The sequence below is a fragment of the Notamacropus eugenii genome, chromosome 1 (genome assembly GCF_028372415.1).
Source record: "Notamacropus eugenii isolate mMacEug1 chromosome 1, mMacEug1.pri_v2, whole genome shotgun sequence".
Lineage (NCBI taxonomy): Eukaryota > Metazoa > Chordata > Mammalia > Diprotodontia > Macropodidae > Notamacropus > Notamacropus eugenii.
Genome location: NC_092872.1, coordinates 216,194,367 through 216,212,320, shown reverse-complemented (window position 1 = coordinate 216,212,320; position 17,954 = coordinate 216,194,367). Strand labels below are relative to the sequence as shown.

General features: G+C 42.8%; 1 protein-coding gene across 1 annotated transcript in view; it reads right to left on the bottom strand.

The window, feature by feature from the left end:
• The window catches only part of CNNM1 (cyclin and CBS domain divalent metal cation transport mediator 1), a 66,016-nt gene extending 53,939 nt beyond the window's left edge, over window positions 1-12,077 (bottom strand). The window contains exon 1 of the mRNA XM_072627014.1: window positions 10,199-12,077. Coding sequence (XP_072483115.1) covers window positions 10,199-11,786 — 1,588 coding nt within the window. The 5' untranslated portion in view covers window positions 11,787-12,077. The remainder of the gene's footprint in view (window positions 1-10,198) is intronic.
• Between the last annotated feature and the right edge of the window lie 5,877 nt (window positions 12,078-17,954).

Genomic DNA, 17,954 nt, shown 5'->3' with positions numbered 1-17,954 from the left:
CACTTGAGGACCACATGTGACCTTGAGGTCACACATTCCCCACCCCTATTAACTAAGCACTATGCTAAGTGTATAAATGCAAATAGAAAAAAATGAGAGTCCCTACTCCCAAGAAACTCTAATATAATAGGGTTAGACTTATATGGTCTCTAAGGTCCCTTATGTCTTGGGACTTTGGAGCTCTGTTTAAAATTAGTTGATCATAGAATATCAGAGTCCAAACTCTTCATTTTACAGAGGCAGATAATGAGGTTCAAATGTACTACCACCTCTTACCTACTGGTGCTTTCTCCTTTATCTTTAAAATAGCTCGTCTGTGTGTGTGTGTGTGTGTGTGTGTGTGTGTGTGTTTGTATCGTTTGTGTGTGTGGCAGGGAATGAAATGAATAACCTTTAAGGACACTTCCAGATTTCTTCTCGCGGCTATTACTCTCATATTCTAGTCATGAATTTGTCTTACCACATTTTGAAACTTTAAAGTTTAATCAGTCAAGTCATGACTTACTTTCTAATTCCTTTTTCTTTAAGTTTTTAATTAGCCTTCTTGCTCTACATTCTTATTATAGTACAACTAATTATTGATTATCTATGCTAATTCCTCTACTACACTTTACAGCACAGAGAACAATTAACTCACCAAAATAGCTAATTTTGAATAGGAGAGAAGAGAATTAATTTGCTGCTGATATTAACCATAAATAACTAGATTAGAAGAGGTATTGAAAGTTCCTCTACTGTTAATTTCAATTACATGAAATTGAAGAGTTTTCACATGAACAAAATCAATGCAACTAGGATAAGAAGGAAACTACAGATGGTAGAAAAATTTTCCATCCCATATCTATGTTAAGGATCTCATTCATATATACATATATGTGTATGCATACATATATATACACTACATATGTATATAAACACATATGTTAAGAATTTCTATATGAATATAATAAAGATCTCATCTATATAATATTTTATATAGGCATATAGATGAGATCCTTATTCTAGACATGTGATGTAAAGATTATAATAAACCTATACCTTATATGTAATTAATATAAATGCATAATACCAAGAACCATCCTCAATAGGTAAGTAGTTAAAGGATATGATCAAACACTTCTCAAAAGCAGAATTATAAACTGTTACCCAGTGTATCCGGAATGGAGCACTAGTCAGTAGACCCCTGATCCACTGAGTTCTCAACTTACTTCAGAAAATCAGAAGAAGTAATGGGTAGGTAATACCCATTAAGGTACAAAGCTGGGTATCTTCTGGATTTTCAGTTGTTGCATTTCTAAGATATAAGGGGCAGGAAAGAGAAGAAATAAAATGCAGGGATTACAAGGTGTTCTAGGCTGTCCCCTCAACCTGCACTTGCCCTGTAAAAGCGGCAAACAAAATCTCTCAGAATTCTGAAAGGGAAAAACTTTATACTTCTGTAAAAGCAGATTCTGGTAAGGAGGAAGATATCTTCTGTCCTAATTATGCCAGTTGTAGGGTGGCAAGTCCTCTGAGAGAATATTGAGATACCAAAGAAATAGGGGCTCATACCAACTTGGCTATTAATAGGTTTTACTAGGGTTAATTAGGTTAATTGGGGGAGTTTATTCACAAGAGGCCAGTTGTCCTCTTGCTCTCCTGGCAGCAGCAGGACAAAGTAACATTATGGATCTCTGCACCAACTCCAGGTCAGGCTGGACCAGTTTTATATAGAAACAGAACAAAGAAGCCATAGTGCCAGGATGACCCAGGGTTACGTGCAAGTTTTCCCTCAGTGTAAGCTGAAGCTTCTTTTGCTGTTCACATTTACTCAAGATAGTTTATATTTTTCTGTGGAGTCATAAGTCATGTTCCCACTCTGGCCTACCCCTGTACAACTTCTGTTACTTGCCCTTCCCATCCTGCAGTTTCAAATGAATTGGGAAGGACTCAATTGTCCGGGGATTCCCTGATCAACTCTTCACTATACAGTTAGATGAAAGATTGCTCCAGGTCACTATAATAGGAGAAATGCATAGCAAAACAAAAGCAGAAAGACAAGTACACTAATACATTGTTGGTGGAACTGTGAATTGGTACAAGCATTCTGGAAAACAATTTGCAGTATGCTAAGAAGTTTACTCAAATGTTCTTCGATCCAGAAATCCCATTGTTAGACATATATTTTGAGGAGGTCAGAGATAGAAAGGTCCCAAATGCATTGAAAGATTCATAACAGTACGTTTTGTGACAGCAAAGAACTATGAACAAAGTAGGAGCTCATCTACTGGGGAATGGTTGAACAAACTGTGGTACATTAATATAATGGTGTATTACTACTTTGTAAGAAATGATGACTATGAAGAATACAGAAAAGCATGGGAAGATACATGAACTGATTTAGAGTAAAATAAACAGGGTAGCTAGGTGGCACACTGGATAGCGTACTGAGCCTAGAGTCCCCAGTTCAAATCTGATCTCAGACATTTAATTAGCTGTGTGACCCTAGGCAAATCCCTTAACCCTGTTTGCCTCAGTTTCCTCATCTGTAAAAAACTGAGCTGGAGAAGGAAATGGCAGACCACTCCAGTATTCTGCTAAGAAAACCTCAAACAGGGTCACAAAGAGTCAGATACAACTGAACAACAGATGTATCATTTTTATGATGTCTTAGCCTACAGAAGTTTATGTTGCACTCAGACCACTGGCATGAAAGTAAATTATTGTGAAGGGTTTACCACTTAGGAAACAGAACGTCACAGCTACCTGCTAAGTTATTTTACAGATGAGGAAGAGTAGTGAGCTCATTGCCCATCTGTGAGTTTGCTTAGGAGGAGGGATGGTTTTTGACCCTGCAGCATCTTTCCCCATTGGTGGTCCTAGAACCTCCGTTGTAAGGAAAGTTACCAGGCCTGCAATGTTTACTCTAGTTCTCTGGGGGCTCCACTCCTAACTTCTTACCCATACAGGTGCCTTCCCCCTCCCCTTTTGTGTGTTGTCTTCCCCCATTAGAATGTGCTGCAGATCGGAAAAAAAGGAAGTAAATTCCTTGAAGGCAGAGACTCTCTTTCTATTTATACAAGGTATCCCCAAATCTTGGTACACAAAGATTTTGGAGACACTCTGTATTTATATTCCCAGGAATATAGTGCCGAGGATGTTGTAAGTGCTTGATAAATGCTTATTACCTTGGCTTGACTTGTAAAATGAGAGGGTTGGCCTAGTTAGCCTTTAAGGAGACTTTTGACTCTAAATATACAATCCTAACATCTCTGGGGCAGGATTCAAACCTAGATCTTCTGATTCCTTCTTGTATATCACAGTACCTCCCCAAGTAATAGGTGACAGGGGGGTTACCCTGAGTAGCTCAAGGGTAGAATGGTACTTGTAGCTTGCTAGTGCACAGCAATGCTGTATTTACAGCCTCATATCTTAGTAAAGTGTTATGAACTCTCCAAGTGCATTGGAATAGCAGGGAAAGTGTGTGTGTGTGTGTGTGTGTGTGTGTGTGTGTGTGTATGTGAGAGAGAGAGAGAGAGAGAGAGAGAGAGAGAGAGAGAGAGAGAGAGAGAGAGAGAGAGAGAGAGAGATGGGGGAGGGGAGACAAAGACCAAGACAGACAGAGACAAATACAGAGACAGGAAGGGAGAGAGAGATCTGAGACTGTACAAGTTTTAAGAATAATTTTGCCCTGCCCTGCAAAGGGAAAAGAAAGGTACAAATGTTATCCTGATAATCCTCTAACAGTCTGTCTTGAAGAGCAAAGACACACCTGTCTGCTATCCCCTTTCTATCCATTAGGTTGTACTTTTTAGTCATTTCCCTCCTTCATCTGTTAATCATCTGAAGAAAAATTCTTAAGTCACTAAACAGAAAGCAGAACACCCCCCCCCCCAACCCTACCATCAAGGAAACCATGGTTACTAACATTACCAAGACTTGAAAAAATTGCTATGATTCACTGAAGAGAAAACCATAGCTATGTCTGATCATCAGTCTCTCTGGGTAGGGCTATAAAGCATGTTTCAGGAATGTCCCACTCACCCAGGCAGGGTCACCCCCAGCTCCAAACTGAGAAGTGAGGGGCAGATCTCTGAACAACACACAGTTATCAACCCCCCCACACCCAGTAGCAGTGACCTGTCCTTAAGGTCTACCACCAAATTATACTCATATACAATTCTTGAATTTGTCTAATTTCCTAGTCCACAGCTAATTGGAAGCAACAGATTCAGGTGAGGAGGGTAGTGGTAGACAGGCAGACCCACTTAATAGGAGACACAGAACTGGGCTGCCCTATGGCACAGCATTAGAATGGATATTCAAAATGATGACTCCCAGTTATCAAGAAAAGGGTAATTATATTCCCCATTCTCTGTCCAAGAAGGGAGAGATATGTAGAATCTGTTTTGGCAAGAGTTTATTTTCACAGTGAAAATAAACAAAGTTTAGATCCTTGAAGAGGCAAACTTTAGTTATCTAGAAAATGCATTTTTATAGTAGAATATCTTATCTCACCTTATTTCCCAAGATGTTGGATAAACAAGGTATTAGAAAAATTGCTTTAGCATTTTCAACAGAGTTCTCTTCCTGCTACCTTTACACCTCTGCCAAAGGGGAAAGAGTGGAAAATGTTGTAGTTCTGGTGGTGGGATGGGGAGGACTGGTTTGGAGGGAGTGTTAATCTAATAAACGCTGTACTGAATGGTCTTAGTCACAGAACACAAGAGGTTATCTATTCCAACCTCTGTATTTTACAGATCAGTAAACTGAGATCCAGAGAGGGGATGTGACTTCTAGGGAAAAGTCTATTTACTCTAATTCAGTCCTATTTCACAAGCATTTATTAGGTGCCTACTGAATGCAAGGCAATCTGCTAGGTGCTGGGGAAACAGAAACAAGATAAAAACACTATACCTGACCTGAAGGAGTTTATATTCTACTTGGGGGAGACTATAAACAGTAGAACAAACAAGTAAGATAATAATCTGGTTAAACAAATGTACAAATCTGCAAAATTGCACGTTATGACCAGGCTAGCTTGTAGACAGTTACCTGACACTATTTTTAAAATGTTATCCTCCATACAAAAAGATGGTGTTAATATCATTGGATATTAAACCAACAGTCCCTTAGAGATCATCTAATCCCATTCCTTCATTTTACAAAGGAGGAAACTGAGGACCAGAGAGATTAAGTGCTTAAGATTGTACATTATTGTTCCACCACACAAGGGGCATTAACCAGTATTCAAAAGGCCTTTTACCTCATAACATATTACTTTGAATGTAAGGGATAAAATGTCTCATTACACTTGAATGTAGCCAAAAGTCTGAGAAAGTCTGACTTTGTGCAGAGTAGGTGCATTATAGATGTTTGTTGGACTAATGAATGAATGACAAAGTGATCTCAATGTTCCATTCTTAGCTCTAAATTTGTCTATCCCTTCTAAGATTCAATTCTTCCAATGTTATTATAGAATTATTTTTCTCCTGAAAGTGCCAAGCCATTGAAGACAGAAGTAATTTCCAAAAATGAAATACCAGGTCATCTTAGTGGAGACACACAGAGAATGTTGGGCCTTGATAATCTCTTTTTATAATGCACTTTTTATAATACTTTAAAAATTTCATTTGATTCTGTGCAACAGCCCATAACACAAGGATTGAGGATGACTAATTAGATTTCCTGGAGAAATGCAGAACATGTCTCCCGTTACAATAAACATTGATCAAGAACGCTGCCTACATAGCTAAGAATTGGAAACTGAAAGGATCTTCAACTATCAACTGGGGAATGGCTGAACAAACTGTGGTATAAGGATTGTAATAAAATATTATTGTGCTATAAGAAATGACAGAATGATTTCAGAAAAACCTGAAAAGACTTACATGAACTGATGCAAAGTGAAGTGAATAGGAAAATGAGGAGAATATTGTACATAGTAACAGCAATATTACACAATGAAGAATCGTGAATGACTTGACTTTCTCAGAAATACAATGATCCAAGACAATTCCAAAGGACTCATGACAAAAAATCCTGTCTCCCTCCAAATGCTGTCCTCTCCAGAAAGAAGTGATGCTGTCTGAATCAGACTGAAACATACTATCTACTTATCTTTCTTTTTTCTTTCTCTTCCTTCTTTCCTTTTTCCCTCCCTTCCTCCCTTTCCTTCCTTCCCTTCTTTCTTTCTTTTTTGAATTTTTTTGCACAAAATGACTAAGCAGGAAATGTTTTACATGATCTCACATGCATAACCTATATCAGATTGTCTACCATCTCAAGGAGAGGGGGAGGAATAGAATTTGGAATTCAAAACTTTAAAAAAATGGATGTTAAAAATTGTTTTTATATGTAATTGGGGGGAAATAAATATTAAAATGTTTTCCATTTAAAAAAAAGAATACTGCCTATATATAGTCCTATCAGGCTCAGCCTCATTGAACCACAGAAATATCCTGAAGCCAGAAAAGGATTAGAGTGCTCCCATTTGGAGATATAGTAGGGGCCTGGTGCCTTCCTTTGGCATTTGATTTTCCCTATTCCCAACTGCTTTTATGATCAACTCTTCATACTAGAGAATCAGAAAATCTTAATAGTTGGAAGGGACCATGGATGTCATCTATCTAGGGCAGGGATTCTTAAATTGGGATCTGTGAACTAAAACTATTTTGATGTAGCTGTATTTCAATAAAATTGACTTCCATTGTAATCATAGATCTACATTCATGCACTTGGAAGCATGATTCTGAGAAGTGGTTCAAAAAAAGGTTAAGAACCATGGATCTAGAGTAACCCTCCCTTCACTTAGTACTTAAAAGGGACTGGGATGTAGAAGAAAGAACACTGGACTTGGTATCAGAAGATCTGGGTTGGAATCCAACACAATGGAAAAACCTTGTGGGTAAGACACACCTCAAGAGCTTCCAGATTCTCATCTGTAAAATGGGGATAATAAGCATGAAACTCCTCTACAGTATCTAAATTATTTTGTTTTAATGGATTTTTGTGAGTATTATCACAAGGCTAGAAGTAACTCAGAAGGTATAGTAGAGGTCTATGCTATGTAGCAATTTTATTGAGGACTTAGGGTAGCTAGCTGGTAGAGTGGATAGAGTCCCGGACCTGGAATAAGGAAAATTCATCTTCCTGAATACAAATCTGGCCTCAGACACTTACTAGCTGTGTGAGCCCGAGTAAGTCATTTAATCCTGTTTGCCTCAGTTCATCTGTAAAAAATGAGCTGGAGAAGGAAATGGCATACCACTTCAGCATCTTTGCCAAAAAAAACCCCAAACAACCAAATAACCCAAATAGAGTCATGAAGAGTTGGGCATGACTGAAAAGACTGATGACTTGGGTGAAGGCAAGAATGGTATACTGATCAAATTTGCAAATGGCACAATGCTTGGAGGGCTAATTAACATCTTGGATGATAAAGTTAGAATCCACAAAATATCTCAACAGTTTAGAATGTTGGCCTGAATCTGATAATATGAAATTCAAGTGTCAGTACATATAACTTCTTACAATTTGGTTCAAAAAATCAACCCCACAAATTCAAAATGGGGGTGACAAGACTAGGTAGTAGTTTTAAAAAAGATCTAAGAGTTCGAATGAACTGGAAACTCAACATAGGGCAATAGGTCAATCAGATACAGGACAGTCAAGAAAATCTAACATGATCCTCGGCTGCATTAAAAGAGGCACAGTGACCAGCACTGGGGAGATGACTGTACTCTTCACCACATCTGAAGTATATGTCCAGTTCTGCATGCCTCATTCTACAAAGACCAGAGTTAGAAGAGGGCAAGAGTTACGATGAGTGACCCTAAGATCATACTGTTTGGAGGAACTGGGGGAGAGGGGTGTTAGCCTGGAAAAAAGAAGGCTTGAGGGGGGGCAGGGATATGATCAGTGCTTTCAAGTATCTGAAAGGCTGTCATATAGAAAGATTACATTTGTTCTTCTTAGACCCAGATAGCAGAACTAGGAAAAACAAAAAGAATGTGCAAAGAGGAAAATTCAGGTTTGATGTACGGAAAAACTCCTTAACCATGAAAGCTGTCCAAATTGTAATGGGCTGCCTCAGAAAGCTCTGCCTTGTTGGAGGTCTTCAAAGGCTAGATGGTCATGCATTGAGTATTTGCAGAGTGATTCTTGTTCAGGTATTGGTTAGACTTAGATGTTGCTGACATCCCTTCTCACTCTGAAATTCTGTGTGTAGTAATGCTAGGCTATAGGTCCTGAAAATAAAGCATCTTTTGTTGTTCAGTTATTTCAGTCATTTCAAACTCATCGTGACCCCAGTTAGAGTTTTCTTGGCAAAGATATGGGAAGTAGTTTTCCATTTATTTGTCTAGCTTACTCCACAGATGAGGAAACTGAGGCAAACAGGGTTAAGTAGCTTGTCCAGGGTCACAAAACTAATCAGTTTCTGAGGCAGGATTTGAATTCAGGAAGATGAGTTTTTCTGACTCCATGCCTGGCACTCTATCCATTGTACCATGTAGGTGCCCCAAAACGTCTCAGTAGTGAATTATCAAAGAAAAGACAGCTCAGAAACTAACCAAAGGGTTCTCCCATAGCGTGTTTGGGTAGGACGTTGTCTAGATGGTCAAGATGTCTCAAGTGGGAGGAAGTGAGAAAACTGAAGGGCAGCCACAAAGGGAGAGCAAGAGAGCATGACTCAGCTCTCCTCCCCCTACTCACAATGGAACCAGCACATAACCTGAACAAAGAGACTGGGCTGGGGACCAGAGCCAAAGAACCTGCTTCATATTCTGTTCTCTTATACAGTAACTCATTGTTACCAGAACAAAGTCCCGCTAAAGGACACAGCAATTACTCTAGTCTACAGAAGAATTCTTTGGAAGTGTATTCGCTGTAATTCAAATCTACACAGCCTGGCACTGGAGTCCTTCACTGCCAATTGACTGTTAACAAAAGTTGCCTGCGGAGGCCTCTCTGGATCTGATTAAGGAGATCTGTCATGGGGATTTCACTGAGGTCTATTCAGTAGGCCAAGAGAAGAGATACAAAACTCAAGATAATAATACTTGTACTATCTAGCTGACAAGATCACTGTGAGGACTAACTGGGATGACGTACGTAATAGTGGACTGTGAAAAGAATGACAGAAATGCCTCAGTTTCTTCACTTCAACAACTCTGCATTTCCCACCAGTCCACTTGGACTAGACTTCATCATGCCCTCCCTTTTCAACTTCCTTTTGCCTCCCTCTCTTAGATTGTAAGTTCCTGGAGGGCAAGGACTATCTTTCTTTTTTTCATTTCTATCACCAGTTCTTAGCATACTTGCCAGGCACATGGTAGGCACTTAGTAACTATTTATCAGCTGAATAACTGACCTGTAGTATGAGAATGGTATTACCATCTCGATTTAGCTCCCGGGTTGTTGTAAGGTCCAGACGGGATGTACGTAGATTGCTTTGCGCGATTTGAAGCACTGTATCAATATCAATGGTTATTGTTACTGCTATAATTATATTTTGTTATAATCATCTTGCTTGGTCCATAGCTACACTGCTGTTGCCCCAGGCAACTAATTCTTTCCTGGTTCTCCTGAAATGCCCAGTTCTTGTTTTCCTGGAGCTCCAAGGCTGCCTTTGACAATTAGGGAGACAGAAACCATTATTCTCAACACTATCCAGCTCAGGCAATGACAGGTGTGGGAGGACGCTGAGTGAGGAGTAATCCTTACATAATACAAGGAAGGAGACTATGTTAGGTTTTGGAAGATGAGAGGATGAAAGGCAAAGAGGGAACAGCAGAAAGAGCTTGAGATTTGAAGTGAGAGAATTTGGGTTCAAATCCCAGCTCTGCTTCTCAGTTCGGAGTGTAACCTTGGGCAAGTCACACACTCTCTGGACCTCAGTTTCCTTTCTAGGGTCCTCAGTCTATGATGTTAAATGCTGGAATATGCAAAGATGAGGGAAGATATCAAACTTAGATACAAGGAGAACCAGAGAGGCCCATTCAACCTGATGGAACTGTACTGAGAACACATAGTGAGCCATGAGGTTGGGGGGGAGGAGCAAAAGTTTGGAAAGGGCTAGAAGATACTCTGTTGGACAGACTGAAGGGAATGTACTTGGAGAGGCAGTGAAGCCATACAGTCCTAGGAAGGGTGGCTTTCTGGGCTCAGGTGGACAATGCTAGAGATCAGGGGGCTGAGGGTGGGGGGCGCTGCTCACCCTTCTTGAACTCCTCCAGCACCGTGTCCAGTCGAGTGTCATTGAAGACGCAGTGAAGGGGCCGGTTGTAGAAGCGGGTGACAGTAAGGAGTGGGGTGCAGTCGTCAGGGTCTACAAAAGCCAAGTCCTTAACAAATAGGATGTCCACGATGTTGTGCCTCTGGTCGCCTTCGTACACGGGGATGCGCGTGTAGCCGCTGCGCAGGATCTCGGAGACGGTGGAGAAATCGAGCACAGCGTCCGAGCGGAGCATGAAACAGTCCCCCAGAGGGGTCAGCACCTCCTCCACCACCTTGGTCCGCAGCTCCAGGGCGCCCTGGATCATGTTCAACTCTTCCTTGACCAAGTCATTGTAAGGGTCTGCCGCCCTCAACGTCTCCAGCAGCTTCTCCCGTGTGTAGAAGGTGCTGATCTCCTGGCGCAGCGCCCAGTCCAGCAAGCGGCCGAGCGGGTAGCACACCGGGAAGGCAGCAGCCATTAGAAGCCGAGTCAGGCAGACACTGTGCGAGGCGATGGCCAGCCCGTGCCGGGAACACACCGAGTACGGGCAGATCTCGGCGCCCAGAAACACAGCGCCGGTGCACAGCAGCGTGGGCAGCCAGGGAAAGTGACTTCCCCCGACCCACTCTTCTTCCCCTTCATCCCCGACGCCCGGGGGCAGAGAAGCGCACAGCCAGCCAGCCAGAGCTGCATTGGCCCCGGCCTGCCCCAGCAGCAGGGTACACAGCAGATGCGTCCCGCGGCCCCGCACCGCCTGCACCCGGCGCGCCTGTTCCTGCTCGGTCGCGGAGCCGCTGTTCCTCAGCACCCGTAACTCCACCGGGTCCAGAGAGAGCAGGCTCAGGCGCAGGCCGCTGAAGAGGGCCGACAGGGCGAGTAGCAGGACAGCCCCTAGAGCCCGCAGCCAGACCGGGTGCAGCAGCTCCCCGCCTGGGCCATACAGCCTCGGCCTGACTCGCAGCAGAAAGCCGCCAGCCGCGCCATGGTGGTGCCAAGCGCGCCCGTCCCAGGCGCACAACGAAAAGAGCTTCCCGCGGCCTCCTGAGCTGGCCCGCTCCGCCTCCCCCTTGCGCAGCTCTCGCACCCGCACCTCGACCAGAGCCGAGCCTGCCGCGCCGCCCGGCCGCAGCGGACCCAGAACCTCCACGTCCGATGCCCAGCCGCTCTGCTCGAGGCACCGCTGAGGCCCTGGGGGTCGGCTCGGGAGGGCGCTGGGGGCCACGACACCGCTTCCGGGGGGCTCTTCGATAAACACGAGCCTCGGGGCCCAGTCGCTGGTGTCATTCTCCCCCGAGGAGCGGGTCGGGGCTGGAAGCAGCGCCGCGCTCGTTGCTGCGCCCGGCTGAAAATAGACCCGCAATAAGAAACTGGTCCCCTCGGCAGCGCGCAGGGTGCCCCCCTCCAGGGAGACGCGGCCTCCCGCGGTGTCCTCCGGCCTCAGCCCCAGCAGCCAGGCGGCCGAGGCCGGAGGCTGAGGGGACAGGGAGAAAAACAGCAAGAACACGGCCCCCCGGCTGCTGCAGCACCGGAGACTGGCACCAGCCACCGCTGCTGCCGCCGCTGCCGCCGCCGCTGCCGCCGCCGCCATCCTGCACCTGGCCCGGGCGCACGTGATACTGCAGTGAGGGGAGCACGGACCGGGAGGAGGAGCCGGGAGCTGGGAACCCGGCCCCAAACGGGTCACCACGTGTGCGCTTCTTTGGCAGGAGGTGGTGGTGGTGGCCTCCTTCCCGATCCCCCCTGGGGTGATGCCCAGGGCCACCTGGCACAGCTTCAAGGGTGGTCCCTGAACTGCATGTGGACTCTGCTCTCCGTGGACCAAATGGGGGCCACCCCAGAAGAGAAAGGTAGTTGAACATGTAGCCTAGTGTAAAGTAAGTGTGTGGGTGTGTGTGTGTGTGTGTGTGTGTGTGTGTGTGTGTGTTCGTGTGTGGGGGTGTATTAGAATCGTCTGAGGTATTTGTTCAGCCCCTGGCCTCTCTGAGGACAAGTAGACCAAGGGAAGTGACGAGCCAGGCAAAGGCTCCAACTCATTCATTCCCTCTGATAATGGTCTGAAACAAATGAACTGGCCCTTTATCCATCCTGGCTACTTCCACCATCAGTTCAGCCAAGTGCATCCTACAGCCTTCTCTTGGCAAGTTAAATTGTTTTGCATTTTGCCTCGTTTGAGATCAACCCATCAACTGCATTGCTTCCCGTATTTGCAAGAGATTCTGGGAATAATAATTTGCATTTTGGGTGCAAACTTTGGTACTTGGGCGAGACTCTTCTAATAGTCTTTCAGATTCATTGTTTAAAATTACTTGAATTAATACGGTCTTGCTTTTCCTACGTAAACAGAAACACATATTAACCAGTTGTCTTATCTGTTACACAGTTTCCCTACTTTTCATCACTTTTCCCATCAGCAGTGAAAATCAATTCTCCTCAACTTTGTAACTAGATGGAAGTCAGATATCTGGCTTCAATTCTCTCTCACCAGATGGTAGAGAAAGCAAACATTTGAAAAAATAATGTATTGAAATCTTTTGTTCTTACCTTTCATTTCTGGATTTAGCCCTCCTTCAACCTCTACCTCAAAAATAAAGGGGGGGGGGGGGAGAAAACAATTCATCAAAATTAATCTATCATCTGTGACAACATACACAATATTCCATATGAGGTGCTGTATAGCTAACCTGATGCAGGGAGGGCAGACCCCAAACACAACTCCTGTACTACTTTTGGAGAGGAGGCAGAAGGGAAACCCAATCTGAGCCCATTGGTGCTCCTCTACCATTTGAAAGGAAAAGGAAAAGGAGATGTTGTGGCAGTGGCATGTACAATGATCCAGCCTTCTTCTCTTTCCCCCACCCTCATTTCTACTCCTCCATCTCCAATAGTAAAAGGCACCTGAAATTCAAGGTGTTTTCTTTTCCTTTTCCTTCCAACATCCATGGCCTTGACTAAGGCACTAAAGACAAGCTCTCCCACAATTTCAGATCACAGTCTCAGAATCTTTTTATTTTTTAATACTATTTTTCCTCCAATTAAATGTTAAAACAATTTTTAAAAACTTTTTTTCAAATTTTTGAGTTCCAAATTCTATCCTTCCCTCCTACCCTTCCCCTTCCCTGAGACAGTAAGCAACCTGATATAGTTTATATATGTACAATCATGTAAGACATTTCCATATTAGTCATTTTGTACAAGAAGACTCAAAAAAATAAAAAAAGAATGAAAGTGAAAAATAGTATGCTTCAGTCTATATTCAGACAGTATCAATTCTTTCTCTGGAGGCGGATAGCATGCTTCAGGATCATCTTTAAAAAGAAACCTGTACTTTTTTTTTTAAGTGAGTTACGGAAGAAACTGAAGAGTGCTTTCTTATAGTAAAGAGAGATCAAATACCTTTTCCTTTGTCTGAGTCCTAGAAGGTTCCTGAGATTCCAGTGTCCTGATGTAACCAAGAACACTCCAGGGACATGGTGAGAGTTAGTGTGCTACCAAAAAAAGATGTGCAATACTCTTCTGGCTTACTATGGGAGCATGTAATATGTGATGGAGAATAAACTGGCAGATTTATTAGGGAGCTGGAGTGAATAATATCTGTCTTCTAGCCAGCTCCTGTGTTATGGTGAAAATGAAAGTTCAGATATTTAGAACCTAGGAGAATGATATTGTCCAGGTTGAAAGTGCCATCCTTCCCTGTGTCTTGTATTACATAGTTCACATTCAATTTCATTTAACACATTTATTAAGCACCTATGGTATGCCAGGCACTGTGCTAGGTAATTGATAGTATAGAGACAACAATTGTCTCTCAAGGAGCTTGTGTTCTTACTCTATGTGAACATTAAATAGGTCTTGTTCAAGGCAGACCTTGTTACTAAATCCAAATCAGGGAGAAATAAAGCCCCTAATTTGTCCTGGGTGAGATAGAGAGGAAAAACCCAAGGCTGAGTCATATTATGTAGGTCATCAAAGGGCAAACTGCTGGAAGTGATGGACTGGAGCTCAGAATTGGCATGGCATTCAAAGCACATCTGCTGCTCTACTCCGTGACTTCTCACTTTTTTTTTTGAGGGAGTGGCAAGAGGGATAGGACCTATTACCATGTATTACCTATGACCATAAGTCAACTGCTCGGATTACCAAGAAGCCTATGGATGATACTAGGTAGCACTTTTAGGTTTGCAAAGTATCTTATAAATATTATTTCACTTTAGCCTCACAAGAAACCCTGGGAGGTGGTTGCTAATTGTTACCCCATTTTACAGATAAGGAAATTGAGGCAGACAGGTTAAGTGACCTGCCAAGGGTTCCACAGTTAGTGTCAGACAAAATGTGAACTCAGCTCTTTCTGAACACACTAAATCCAAAAAACAACAATTTTATAACTAAATTAAAAAAAACCCAAAAACAGTAGTACTAAGCACTTCAGCATGGAAACTTAGGGATTTTAGGCTCATGATAAAAATAATACAATAAAATACTTCCAGAATTCACAGTATCACTAGTGTGGGTTCACATATTCTGCACCTAAGCAGAGGGAAGCCTGCAACCTCTGTAAATTGCTATGAGGCTTTGTGAGTTTCTGTGGCCAAAAATATTCATCATTCATTGGCAAACCCTTTGATGATGAAAGTAATAATTACTCATATTTCCATGGTGGTAACATGTTCTCCTGTGAAGTAAAAAAAATGCAAAATACCAGCATCCCCATTTTTGTAGGTGAGGAAACTGAGGCTTAGAGATGTTAGTGACTTTCCAGTGTTTAGCATATTGCCTGGCATATAGTAGGTGCTACATATATATATATGCATGTGTGTATATATATATATATGTGTATATATATGTACATATATATATACATATATATATGTATATATATATGTGTATATATATATATATATACATATATTTCTAACAGCCATGAAGCTAATAATTGTCATAGGTAGTACTCATTCTGTTCTTTTGACACCAAATCCAGTGGTCTTTCCTAGCCAATAACAGGCTATTCATGTAGCATTTTGTTACCCATTATTACCTGGGTATTACAAAGATGTGTATCTTTTGCCCAAAGATAAGGAGATACTTAGGTAGTTCTTAAATTGGGAAAATGGGGAGTAAGAAGGATGAGGGAAGCAGAAAGCCAGGCCCAAACTGGCTACTAGCCGACTAATTCTTCCAGCATATGGTCCCAATAATCCTTTACAGGGTGCCAGGCTAGAACAAAGCAAAGAAAAGGTTAGAGATAGGAGGTCAAACAGCCTCTGGCCAATGATGTGACACTGTTAGGAGGGGTGCATGGAATTGCATTTAGTAGGAATACGATGGAAAACCTCAGGTCACTGATGTGGTAGCTGAACAGGAATTGATTGTCCTGAGAGCCAATCCCCATGACGATCCAGTCTCTAGGTGGATAATCTTGGGGAAAGAAGACAATTTAATGGAATCATAGGGAAGGGGTGGGGATTCCAATGGTTCTTATTTAGGGGAGGGATTTAGGTTGATTTTGCAGGAAGATTTGTTTAGGAAACCAAAATAGTTTTAATTTTTTAAACAAATGAAAAGAGCACCTGGGTATTACATCTGTGAGAGGGGTTCAGTCTCTCACTTTAGATGCCGGCACCTAGTCATAAAGACTTAGTAATCCCTTTCTCCAACATCCTGTCTCAAATGTGTTAATTAAATTTGCAGATGACACTCAATTAGGCCATGTTACAAGTGGCAATAAAATGCAAGTGAAAGGATTTTTTTTTTTTAAGATTAGAAATACGGGAAAGAAAATGATACTGAACTTGGGAAAAAATATACATTGAGGCATCTAGGGGAAAATAATCATTAAGGCAAATTTTCATTGGGAGGGCAACACCTGGAAAAGAGTAATGCCTGAAAGAGTCCCTCTGGGTGCTGCTAAGCAGCAAATTAGATACATGTCTACAGCAGAATCTTGCAAGAAAATTATGACTACCACAGACCAGCCTCATGTCACAAACTGTGGAGATGACCGCCTTCTCTGTGGAGTCCTAGGGAGACAGCACCTGGAGGACTGGGCTCCGTTTTGGACACCTCATTACCAAAAAACACTGATAAACAGAGGAGAATTTGGAGAAGAGTAATGAAAACAATTTAAAGCACTGGTCGGCATGGTTCAGCAAAATAAAAGCAAAAGAAGGAAGGGAGTCAGAGGTAGAAAAGGACAATTGTTTTTAGGTCATAAAAAGGGGAGGAAATGGAAAGGGTATTTTGGTTCGTGGTTTTTAAAAGTCTTTTCTCCCACTCCAGTTTCAGCACCTGCATGGCTGATGGTGCAATTAGAAAGAGCTGCTTTCCATCCATTATCTCATTTGATTTTCCCAGTAGCTTTAGGAGGCATGTAGTTCAGGGCTTATTATTCCCATGTTCCCCATAAGGAAATTAAAGCCTACATTAAGTGACTTCCTTAAGGTCACATAGTCAGTGTGGGAGCCAAGACTTGAATCCAGAGCTGTAACTAGGAATTTTGGCACCTGGGGCTAAGTTAGTTGATGGGGGTGGGGGAAGGGGTAGATACTGTGGTCATGGAAGTTGTAAAGACTGAGGAAATGGATGGAAAGGAAGTTGGAAGGGTTGAGTTTTGGATGTTCAAAGGAGATGAGTGCAAAGTAGATAAGAAAACCATAAGCCACATGCTTGAGGAGGATGGTAACAGGAGGTGCCTTTGTGAATCTGGTGCTCACTGTCCTTGTGGCAGGAAGTTCCCAGATTTTTGGGAGATGTTCACCATATCCAAGGCCACACTGTCAGTGGTAGGAGAGGATTTAGGAAGATCTGAATCCAAGAAAGGATTGAGAAAGAAGTGTGGTAGGGCTGTGCTCAGAACAAGAAGGAATTGGGTATTAATCCAAGTCTAATCCAATTCAACAAGCATTTATTAAACACCTGCTGAGTATACGGCACTATACTACATGCTGGGGATACAAAGGCAAAGGGAAAACTCATCCCAGGCCTCAGGAAGTTTACTTTCTACATTGCATGAGATCAGATAAGTCTGCATCCTTTGAGGTAGAGGCTAAGAGGACTAGGAGAGGCCCAGACTCCAAATCCGGGGCTCTGACCTTCATACCACACTGCTTCTCTCATGAGTTCCTCCCTGCCTCCTACATATCCCATTATATGGGGCACATAATATTAAGTGAGAACACTTTAAGCTGATATGTGGATGGGTCCTCAAAGATTCCATTTGGGCCCAGACCTGGCTCCCTTATCAAGGACTAAGGCCTGGGCTCCCAAAACTAGTCATGTCAGTTGAAAAGAATCCATCAGTGGCAGGATTTGCATCTAGATCCCACCTACACCCACCTATAGCTCTTCTTATCCTCTTCTGTCTCAGTCCTGATCGGAACAACTGTCCCAAACCTAAAAGGTAGACCCAATTTTAGTGCCTCCATATGCCATTTTCCCCTCTCAGGGCCTCAGTTTCTCCATGTGTGAAATGAATGGATTACCACATGATCTCTTGGTTCCTATTGGCTCTGATACTTGTTTGATCTGTCTGGCCTCCTCACCCCTGGTCAAGGTCACTGCCTGGGCTCTGAGCTTCCAAACCTCCCATTGTCCCTAATTCTCCAGCAAGGTTCTAGCTCCATTTTTACCTTTCATTCCCAAGCTGACTTGGTAGAAGTGTCAATTAGTCAGTCAACAAACACTATGTACCAGGCAGTGTGCCTTAGTATTGCGCTGGAGCAAAGAAAGGCAAACAACAGTGCCTGCTTACATGCTAACGGTG